Source organism: Papio anubis, chromosome 16 (genome assembly GCF_008728515.1).
Source record: "Papio anubis isolate 15944 chromosome 16, Panubis1.0, whole genome shotgun sequence".
In the NCBI taxonomy this organism is placed as follows: Eukaryota; Metazoa; Chordata; class Mammalia; order Primates; family Cercopithecidae; genus Papio; species Papio anubis.
In genome coordinates, this window is record NC_044991.1 from 91,021,514 (window position 1) to 91,033,006 (window position 11,493).

General features: G+C 57.1%; 1 protein-coding gene across 2 annotated transcripts; it reads right to left on the reverse strand.

Moving 5' to 3' along the window:
* Window positions 1–3,869: 3,869 nt before the first annotated feature.
* On the reverse strand, window positions 3,870–10,314 carry DNAJC5 (DnaJ heat shock protein family (Hsp40) member C5). 2 transcript variants are annotated; one of them, XR_004179148.1, is made up of 4 exons: window positions 9,987–10,314; window positions 8,753–8,924; window positions 8,583–8,656; window positions 3,870–8,299 (listed from the first exon to the last, which is right to left on the reverse strand). XR_004179148.1 is itself a non-coding variant. In XM_031656935.1 (3 exons), exons 1-3 carry the CDS (start codon window positions 10,215–10,217, stop codon window positions 8,196–8,198), a joined length of 507 nt encoding a protein of 168 aa, XP_031512795.1. In that variant the 5' UTR covers window positions 10,218–10,305; the 3' UTR covers window positions 3,870–8,195. The 2 variants fall into 2 exon arrangements, 1 of the variants encoding a protein (XP_031512795.1); XM_031656935.1 differs by lacking the exon at window positions 8,583–8,656 and having other exon boundaries at window positions 9,987–10,305.
* Window positions 10,315–11,493: the final 1,179 nt, after the last annotated feature.

Here is an 11,493-nt window from a genome sequence, read left to right on the forward strand (position 1 = left end):
TTGGTTAGTTACAGCACAGGAGTGGCGTCCTGGCTGACGCTTGCGTTTGTGGAGACTCCCGTGGGGAGGGAGGGAGGGAGCTGAGGGCCCTGCCTTCTCCCATGGAGGACGAGGCATTCCCAGTCTTGCACTTGTGCCAGATCAAGGAAGGGGTAGAACTGGGCCCTGCAGCTCCCAGCTCTGCTAGATGGAGGCCCTAGAACCCATGGCTTGGTGGCCACCTGGCCTGGACCTAGAGAGGGGACAGGGCCCCCTGGTGCTCTGGGTCTCAAGAGGCAGCCTCTGTGGCTTTTCCCCCGGGGGCCAATGAGCCTGGAGCCGCTGCTGCTAAGGGCCCGCCCCGGGCACCCCTCCAGACCTGGAGGCCCACTCGCCTCTCGTGGTCTCTGCCGTGCCCACACCCGCGAGCCCGGGTTCCCTTAGGTCCTGCCTACCCTGCTCTCCGCACACGTCCCCCTCGTGCTTCCCGGGGGGAGTCTCCGCCGCAGTTTACTGAGGAAGAGGAGGTGCACGCGCAGCGCCCACACGACGGGCCCCGGAGTGTGGGGAGAAGCCCGGATAACTCCCATCAGCCTCCCGGGGCTCAGCCGTGTAGCTCAGGACTGATGCTGGGGGCTCAGCCGTGGGCCGGACGCATCTTGACACAGGACGCGGTCCTCCGGTGACTCTTCGCAGCGGCCACGTCCTCTCAAGCACCAGCGTCTTCCTGCGTGGAAGTCCACGGCCAAGAGCGCGGCGTCCTCGGAGCCTGGGGCCTCGATTATGCCGGATGCCGGATCCTGGACAGCGGTCTGCTGACCAAGGGAGGGACACCGCGAGGCCTTGCACTGCAGTGGGGTCTCCCACTGCCCATGCGACCAGGCCAGGTGGGCGGTGGTCCCCACGTGGGCGGCCCATCTGCGGGTGCAGCACTCCCGCCACTCGCCCCGCCCCACCGGCCCCGAGTGGCCACGCCCCTGCCCAGTCCCCGCCCCGCCCCCCACCCTGACCCCGCGCGGCCCGGCTGGCGCTGGGACGTGGTCCCGTGGTCCTTTCGTCGGGCTCCTTGGTCGCTCCTCGGTCTCGGTCGCAAGGAGCGGAGCGCAAGGAAGGCATAGCCGCGGGGAGGGTGGTCCGACCCCGTCTCCAAGACGGGGTCCTGTTTACCAGGAGAAACAAGGGCGATGACCCTCACTGGCAGGGGTCTCGCTGCCCACCACCCAGTGTCCAGCGTTCGTCTTGCTGTTACTTAACATTGCTCTGTAAGAATCCCATATCGAAAATACTGAACATAGGCCGGGCGCACTGCCTCACACCTGTAATCCCAGCACTTTGGGAGGCCTACACGGGTTCGAGACCAGCCTGGCCAACATGGTGAAACCCTGTCTCTACTAAAAAAAAAATTAGCTGGGCATGGTGGCGTTTGCCCTTAGTCCCAGCTACTCAGGAGGCTGAGGTACAAGAATCGCTTGAACCCGGGAGGCGGAGGTTGTAGTGAACCGAAATCGCACCATTGCACACTAGCCTGGATGACAGAGCAAGACTCTGTCTCAAAAAAAAAAAAAAAAAAAGTAATAAACGTGGATTCTACCTAATTAAGAAAATTCAAAGACCAAACCAGAAAAAAAGTCTGACAACGCTAAGGCTGGAAGGGGCAGCGAGAAGACGGGGATCCTCTTCGCAAGGCAGTGTGGGGCCCCCAGTCAAGAGAAGGCTTCCAGATCCCGCTCCCAGCGATAACTCAGCAGCGACATTCAGGCAGCTTTGTTTCCACAGTGAGAAACTAGAACCCTGGGGTCAGTTAGCCCAGGACGGGTCGTGATTAACTCGTGACTGTTCTGTACAGAAGCTAAAATGAACTAGACCTAATATAACCACACGGCTTGTTTTTTAAATACTCCTGTATCGAACGAGAAACAGGCTGGGCGCCGTGGCTCACGCCTGTAATCCCAGCACTCTCGGAGGCCGAGGTGGGCAGATTACCTGAGGTCCGGAGTTCAAGACCAGCCTGGCCAACATGGTGAAACCCCCTCTACCAAAAACAAAAACCGGGCATGGTGGCACGTGCCTGTAATCCCTGCTACTCAGGAGGCTGAGGCACAAGAATGGCTTCAACCCGGGAGTCGGAGGTTGCAGTGAGCCGAGATCGTGCCACTGCACTCCAGCCTGGGCTATAAAGACTCTGTCTCAAAAACAAAAACAGGCCGGGCGCGGTGGCTCACGTCTGTAATCCCAGCACTTTGGGAGGCCGAGGCGGGCAGATCACGAGGTCAGGAGATCGAGACCATCCTGGCTAACACGGTGAAACCCCCGCTCTCTACTAAAAAATACAAAAAAACTAGCAGGGCGAGGTGGCGGCACCTGTGTAGTCCCAGCTACCGGGAGGCTGAGGCAGGAGAATGGCGGAACCTGGGAGGCAGAGCTGCAGTGAGCCAAGATCGCGACCACTGCACTCCAGCTGGGGCAACAGAGCGAGACCCCGACTCAAAAACAAAAAAACAAAAACAAAAAACAAACTCATAAGGGCAGGTGCAATTAACAGCACTGTACACCCATGTAAAACGACATAAACCAATGGTGTGACATGAACTGCAGACAGTGAGACACAGTGTAAAAGCTACATACACGGGCCGGGCGCCGGTGGCTCAAGCCTGTAATCCCAGCACTTTAGAGGCTGAGACGGCGGATCACGAGGTCAGGAGATCGAGACCATCTGGTTCACACGGAAACCCCGCCTCTACTAAAAGAAAAAAATTAATGGGTAAGGCAGGGATGAATCCTGGAAGCCACCAGGAGGAAGGAGGTAGGAGAATATGGAACTGAGGCGGAGCTTGCAGTGAGCTGAGATCCGGTCACTGCACCCCAGCCTGGGCGACAGAGCAACACTGTCTCAAAAAAAATATAAAAAAAAATAAAATAAATAAAGCTACATACGGGAGGAGAGGATGGAAATGGGGAGAGAGACACAAAACGGTCTTGGATGCTGTCTTTTTTTAAAAAAATAGAAAATCGGACTCAGATTACTTTTTTTTTTTTTTTGAGACAGTCTCTCGCTCTCCCACCCAGGCTAGAGAGCAGTGGCGTGATCTCAGCTCACTGCAACCTCCGCCTCCTGGGTTCAAGCGATTCTCCTGTCTCAGCCTCCTGAGTAGCTGCAATTACAGGCACACGTACCACCATGCCCGGCTAATGTTTTTTGTATTTTCAATAGAGACAGGGATCCACCATGTTGGCCAGGATGGTCTCAATCTCCTGACCTTGTGATCCACCCGCCTCGGCCTCCCAAAGTGCTGGGCAATACAGGTGTGAGCCACCATGCCCGGCCCTTACTTCATTTTTCTGAAGGTTGAATAGAGGATTTCAAGATGTTACATTCTTCCGAGTTTTTGCTTGTTAGTTTGTTGAGACAGGGTCTCCCTCTGTCACCCAGGCTGGAGTCTGGGGTGGGACCACAGCTCACCGTAGCCTGGACTTCCTGGGCTCAAGTGATCATCCCTCCTGGGGAGCTGGGGCCTCAGGCACAGCGACGCCAATAATTTCAAACTCTTTAAAGTCTTTTTTGTACAGACACAATCTCGCTGTTGTTGCCCAGGTTAGTCTTGAACTCCTGGGCTCAAGCAATCCTCCCACTTTGGCCTCCCAAAGTGCTGGGATTATAGGCATGAGTCACCACGCCCGGCCTCTTTGCTCCAGTCTTGATACTTAGAAAATAGAGGTGAAAACAGAATCAAGAAGAGGGGGCATTTGTCCACATGTGGACCAGGCAGGAGGCAAGTTCCAGGCACAAGGGGTGTGGGGGCTCCTAAGATCGGCTGCTGCTTCTCCAGAACCGGGGATCTGCTCTCGAAAACCAGGGATCTGCGGGACCAGGGAATAAGACACACGTGGGGTCTGCAGTGAAAACATTTATTTTACAACAGTAATCTTTATTTTAGGTCAACATTCAGACATACAAGACGGAGATCACCATGCGGAACCAGCCTGGCCCTCAGATGTGTGTGCTCGAGCCAGGATCAGCCAGAGTCTGACAGCGCCTGCACCCCAACACGGTCGGACTCCAGGACGCCAGTGAAAAAACCAGTGCATGGACAAGCAGCTTCCATGCGTTTGCGTTTGATTTTTAAAAACAAGACATATTTCAGTGTTAACTTCCCCACCTCACCTGGTTTGAAACATTTTCCCCATTTTCCAGAGAAACAATATCTACCAAAAGGTGCCGCCTGCAGGACCCGGCCCAGCCCCTTCTGGAGGTGCTGCTGTGTATCCTCCTCTGGGGCGGACCTGGGGCCAGGACGGGGCCCCTCCCCAGGCTGCCCTTCAGATGCAGCTTTGCCACTGATTGTATGTGTTGCTTAGAAAATCGGCTTTAATGTTTCACGGGAGGGAAGGGTTTCCAGTCACCTCCTAGATTTCACACCGGGACACACACCTGGGTCAGGTGGGCGTGACATGGAGCCCCCAGGACGGGCACCCAACCCTGCAGAGCAGAGGCCAACACCGGTGGGGGCCGTGGCAGTGCCCTGGGCACATCCTCTGCACACAGTGGGCTCAGCGCTTCCTTCTGTGCACCTTCCAGGAAACCCTCTTGCAGGTCCCTGCCCGACTCCCAGGAAACGAAAGGCCGTTTCAGAGCCACCTTAAATTGTACTTGTGGCTTCACCACGGGACAGCAGCACAAATGACACGCCTGCTGTGTGATATATACATATACACATATGTACACACACGGACACACCACAGCCCACACTCACAGCATGTGACGACGCGAACCGTTGCTGGTAAGGACAGTAAATACGTAGCTTTTGCCATTTCCACAGGAGGATGATTTACAACCAAAATAACAGACACAGGCCAGTCCTGCGCCACACGGGTTCACAGCTCCGAATACTGGGAAAGGGTGAGGTCAGTCACTTCGTGTCCCCCACGAGATGTCCCCACAGTAGGATGCACTGAGCCAGAGCTAAGGGAGGGTAGACAAGCCCCACGTCGAACTCTGCCCGCAGCACCCGGACCCTCCAGAGGCAGCCTGCGTGCTGGTGCCCCCACAGCACAAGGCCCACCCCGAACAGACGCCCTGGGCTCGGCAGGCGACGGGGGCCACTGGCGACACGCAGCACCTGGGAGCAGCCTCGACGGCAGGAGGCTCCAGGGCCTTTCCCGGACGGCAGCGCCGACCTGAAGATGAAGCTTTTCCTGCTGGGCACATGCGCACACCAGGTCCTTTTTCTAACAGGTCCCCACTGGGTGCTGCTGCACGAACTGAACACAGAGAGCTAGGAAAGTTCACAAACACTGAGCAGTAATATCTAAAGCAGTTTAAAAATAAAGCCAAAAGGAAGACAAAAAAATCCCACGTCACTGAGTGGAGACAATCTACACAGCAGCTGCCGTGAAGGGCCCTCGGGCTGCACCCATGCCTCCTGCAGGTCAGAAGCAGTCGGTGCTGCCTGGACCCCCTTGTGAACTGGACAGGCCTCGAAGCGCAACCCCAGCAGGCCCCCGGCAGCACCCAGCAGCGGCGTCCAACAGGGCATTCTGTGCTCACGGCCACACACGCTCACAGCCCCGTCTGCAGCCTCAGAGTGAGCGGTCGGGGATCCCGTCACTGCCACCGGAAGGCAGGGATGCTGGGGGCGTCCTGATCTGTTAGCATGTGGACAGGGAGATGCGTAAGCTGTCCCTGGGGACTCACCACCTCTTTTAACGGGGAACAGTCCACTCAATAAAAAGAAATAAAACCTGGAAGGCTCTTCTTCCTTGAGTTAAGACAAGGCCTTAAAACCAACAGGGCAGAGCTGCTGACAAGGGTCCTGCTTCCAGGTCAGGCAGTGGGAGGAGCTCCAGGCCCCGAGTGTCTGGGCTTCCTGGGGGTCTTAGAATCACAGTCACCACCGTGAGAATGGCCACGGCCACGAGTTACTTAGGTTTTACAAATTCTGCAGGGGACCAGGTTCCACAAACCTCCAGACCTGCTGCTCCTTCCCCGCCTACCCCACCTTCTGCAGGGAGCTGCACGGTTCTAAAAAATGGTCCACTGGACTCTGTAACTGAAAAGCCATCGGGCAAGGGGCCCACTCTGATGAGTATCCAAGGACCTTGGAGTGTTCCAGCCACAGAGCTGTGTGCAGGCCCAACAGAGAGCCTGGCAGGGCTGAGCCAGGGCCCCCAGTGGGTGGCTCTCTACCTCAGGTCCAAGCTTAGAACCTGGCTCTTGGCCAGTCTGCAGAAAAATCACTCATGTCCTAAGCTACATCTACAAAAATCGCAAAGGCTGAGTGTCGCCGGCATCTCAGGCTGAACTTGCTGCTGTGCTGAGTGGCACAGAGGCACCCTACTGTCTCGCCGCCTCACGTTTCAGGACGGGCCAATGAATTCTTACTCTTTTAGGAGAGGTCTGATTTTGACAAATTATTTCTGATTTAACATCACAGTGCGTCTCTCTCCTCTCATCAAAGGTCTTCATGATCATTTTAGTGAGAAAAACAAAGAAAGGTGGGACGGACACAACTGCCCCAGGATCTGGTGCTCACGGCAGTCGGCTCACGGTCCATGTGGACCTAGAGGAGGGGTCAGCTGGGGGCCTCACCAGCACCCCGTTCCTAAGCACGTCCAGATGTGTCCTCACAACCATGTCCCTTCTGGCCACCTCCTGGTCCACCTGAACCTACCCCTTTACACAGCCTTGGGTGGCTGCTGAGGGCAATGAGCGAGCTGGGGCCACGGGTCAGCAGGCAGGCGGGGAAAGGGGGCAGCAGGAGGCTCGTCGGCTTGGTCCGAGCCAGAGCCACCAGGGACGTTCTGCAGAAACCAGGCCCACTGGAGTCTGCAGCATGGGGCCAAAGGCAGGCCCAGCACAGGCCATGAGCCATGGAGCGGGGGCAGCTCTGAGCCCTCGGCCAGCACAGGCACATCAGAACAGTTTCCCCTCGCTCCCCTACCCAGGGCACCACCACCAAGGTCTAGGACACACAAGAGACTGACTTCCAATGGTCCGCACGTGGATTCCGACATGTGGATACTGGTGGTCTGGCCTCCCAGGGACCCACAATGGTCCACAGGTGGATTCCGTGGTCTGGCCTCCCACAGACCCAACCCTTCTGAGCCAGAGGGTCCCTCTGGTCCAGTCAGTCCTTCCTCCAGGGACCTAATGAATCTGGCTCTGCCCGAATCATCGATGACGGGGCAAAGGTGAGTGGGGCAGACGGGAGCTCTGGCAAACACACGAGGAGGGGTCTTGGGAGAGCCCCGTACCCAGCAACCGGGTGCTCACATATATCTACTCTCTGAGGCTCATCGGGCTGGTCCTACTCTCTGTGGTTCTAAAGGTCCAAAAAGGGCTACGGAAAGGACAGGTGGTCTGGAAGGAATGTGGAGAATGACCCCAAGACGGGAGGGGGGAGACTGGCCCCATCAATCCAGCTCAGAGCCCGGGAAAAGTGCAGGAACACAGACAAACAACCCCAACACAGGCGAAAGACACACCTCCGAGGACCAGAACCGCAGCGTCCACACGACAAGGAGACCAGGCCAGAAACACTGTGCGGAGGACACGGGGTCGACCTCGGAAGGAGCCTCCTATGCTTTCCACACCAAATTCTCCCACAGGAGAAACCCTGCCACGAGGCCCCGGAAACCACAGAGCCCCAAGCCAACTGTGCCCAGCACAGACACCAAGGAATGACGGTGACGCCGGTGACGCGGCCTCGCCCCTCTGCTGGCCGGTGAGATCAGTCCTACTGCAGCCTCAAGGCTGGGAGCACAGCAGGTGGACCAGACCCCGAGGCCAACGCGGTAACACAGCTCTGCCAGGAAGCACCTGCCTCCGGCCCCTCCAGCACAGGGAAGAAAGGGGCAGCCCCCCTTCTCCTCGCCCACCTGGCTGGCTGCAGTCACCCCTCACCGGACCGGCCCGACCGACAGCCCTGAGGCAGCTCCACTGTGCGGTCAACGCGGTCGTGCCGCGGAACGTCCACAACACAGACACGGAACACAACCCCGTACATGCTATTACAAAAGGAAAAGAACAGAAGACCGTAGCTACACTGCTTTCAATACTGCATGCTACGCGCTTCGTGGGTCAAGGGTTGGCGCTGGGTGGGCGTGGAGGCAGGAGGGGCCCGGCGAGGCCGCCTTCCCATCTGTGTGACTACAGTTCATGACTCTAAGGTGGGCGTGGCCGGCGCTGGCTCCTCCTCTGACCACAGCTTCTCCTGGACTTAGTTGAACCCGTCGGTGTGGTAGCTGGGGTGGGAGTCGGCTGTGAGCTGGGTGGTCTCGGTGGCAGATGCCGGCTGTATGACGATCGGCGTGTCTGTGGCCTCTGAAAAGCAAGCACACAGGGCACTGCACGGGGGCCGCAGCCTGGTGTGCGCCCACCAACGCTGGTCCTGTGGAGCGACTTTCGGGCACCTGGACAAACTCTCCACGGGGCGAGGCTACTTGCTGACCTCCACCCGCACGGCTTTCCTCCGTCGCCTTGGGTCACCACCAGCCCTCGGCCCTCAGCCCCGCCCCAACTGCCTGCCGCCCTGCCCCGCCTCGCAGTCGTGGGATCTACGGCTACCGCAGGTCACGGTGGGGACAGCTCTATGCGCCTGCTTTACCTCAGGGTCCACGTTCACACCTCAACAGTCCCAGCTGCCACCACAAACACTCGCGGCACAGTGTCAGTGCCCTCCTGTTTGACAAGACAGGTTGACACCATTCAGGGCCCGTTCTGGCTCTGCCCCACACACACACACACACACACAGAGGCCCTGGGGCGGGCACTCACCCCTCTCGTCAGACTGCAGCTGGGCCTCCAGATCCTCAGGGGACACGTAGAACTCCGTCTCCTCGCCCTCAGGAGCCTTGGGCTTACACTTCCCGCAGCAGCAGTTGAAGCAGCAGCACAGACAGCAGCAGCAGTAGCAGCACGTGAGGAGGCCACAGAAGACAAACAGGGCCTGGGGGGAGAAGGTGGCGTCACAAGGCCTCCGAGGCCCCTAGAGAAGGCGGGGCAGGGCTCCCAAATGCCCTCAGCAGAAGGCAGGGGGTCCGTTCCAGGTGGGGACACTGCCTTCCAGACAGGAAGCAGAAAGAAATAACTGACAAAGGGAGGGGGAGAGACAGAAAGAAACCCACTGCTTAAAGAAAAGCAGCCTCCAGGCTGGGCGCGGTGGCTCACGCCTGTAATCCCAGCACTTTGGGAGGCCGAGGCGGGCAGATCAGTAGGTCAGGAGATCAAGACCATGGTGAAACCCCATCTCTACGAAAAAATACAAAAAATTAGCCGAGCGTGGTGGTGGACACCTGTAGTCCCAGCTACTCGGGAGGCTGAGGCAGGAGAATGGCGTGAACCCGGGAGGCAGAGTTTGCAGTGAGCGGAGATCGTACCACTGCACTCCAGCCTGGGAGACAGAGCGAGACTCCCTCTCAAAAAACAAAAAAACAGCCTCCAGGTCGGGGACTGGAGGCGGTGGTTCACGCCTCCATGAATCCAGCAGTTCAAAGTTAAAGTAAGCTAGGATCTCACCACAGCACTCCAGTCTGGGTAACAGAGCGAGACTAACATTAACTAAAGTACTTTATAAGGATGCTAATGAGGAGGCCGACTAGTCAAAACCAAATACAGGCTTCTCACAAAGGCCACCTGGCGATTCAAACCCTCTGGCCTTATATGCGACGCTTGGAACAAACGGAGGGAAGGAAGAAACGTGAATCGAACACTGAGGCTCATTTCCTCCTCTACCTCGGGAAGGACTGGGAGCCATTTACAGAAAAAAACCTGGCGGCTCCGCAGGGCTCTTCCCTGGGACAATCCGGACGCTTTGGCTTGTTCCAGGCAGGACACCAAGCCAGGGACAGAGCTTCGCCCATCACACAGGTGAGGAGAAAGGCTCCATGTGCCCGGAAACCATGTCTCAAGAGTGCAGAGTTGCTGGCACCAACGCACCGGCTCTTCAATGCCGGGAACCCTGCAGGCATGGAGTGACCCAGGTGCCCGCACGGCGGCAGCTTGCCCTCACCTTGGCCCACCAGCTGGACAGCACGAAGTAGGTGTTCACGTTCTCTTCCCCAAACTGCTCAGCCACGTAGAGCCCCAGCGAGCCGTACTTGTCGTAGATGTTCCTTTTTGTGGCGTCCGTCAGGATGGCGTGCGCGTTGTTGATCTCCTTAAACTTGTCTGCAGCCTCCGGGTTGTCAGGGTTCTTGTCGGGGTGATATTTCAAGGCAAGTTTCCTGCAAACCAAAACCATGTGCTGGCTCTACCCTGGCCTTTGTCCCACCCGCAACACTGCTGGGTGCAGCGCAAGGCAGGTCCGCCCAGGCTGCCTCACTGTCCAGCTCTCCAGGGCGGCAGTGCAAGGCAGAACCGGCCTTGCGTCACTTCTCACTGTCCAGCTCTCCAGGGCGGCAGCAAGGCAGGTCCGCCCAGGCCGCCACTGTCCAGCTCTCCAGGGCGGCAGCGCAAGGCAGGTCCGCCCAGGCCGCCTCACTGTCCAGCTCTCCAGGGCGGCAGGGGCCAGGGACAAAGCAAGCTCTGCGATTGCTTCAGGTAAACCTCCTCATCCTGACCCAGCCTCAGAGAGAGTCCCAAGGGCAGTGAGTGCCAGGGCACATCTAAGTTCAGCAGCACCAAGGCCAGCCCCGGGGTCCCAGCCGCTAACTGCACACGTGCCAAGTGAATGGTAAGCATGGCGGGGCGTAATGACGGCATTTTAACATGTTTTATGAACCACACAACGCTAGCACACAAGAGGAGGACGATCTGAATTGTCTGGATTAGTGGTGGTGTCTCTTACAGGTTACTCAATGAGATTGTACCTAAGAGAGCAGTTCTTCAAGTTCAATCAGAAGAGGCCACAACACAGTGAGGGCTGTCATCACTGTGCTACAGCAAGGAGACCACGTGGGATCATCCTTAACGCTTCCAAGTGGCTCCTTCTGTGAGGCTCTCGGAACAGGAACCAGACCCCTGATTCCCAGGAACTGTGGACACTGTGTAAGCTTCTACTAAGTGCTATTTTTTGTGGGCAAGAGAACATGAATACAATAATTTTAAGCTATAAGGAGCACATTACACATACAAAAGTGTTATGTAGCTGTGACCAGTTCAACGCTGAGTCGGCCAGGATCAAGTATGTGCAATGGTTCTTGGTAAAATGCAGACTAAACCACACGGGGCACGTGTCTTCCTTGGGGGAGGTGGGGGCCCACCTGTCAATTTCAATGAAATAACGAAGGGCCAAATGGACGGAATAAATGACTCAGATAAAATGGAATGGAACAAATGGAATGGAATGGAAGAAAATGAAATAATGGAAATGGAAGGAATGAATTTATCTGAAGACCAAATGAATGGAACCCAAGGCCGCCTTGTGGAGTTTACAACGTGCACAGTCAGACGCCACGGCACGGAGACGTGGGAGAGCACAGTCCCCAGGGGGCACAAGGTTTCTACACTGCATGCAAAGTGCTGCAACACGGCTACCCCAAGAGATCCCTTCCGGCACTGGGGGCTACTGTACACCA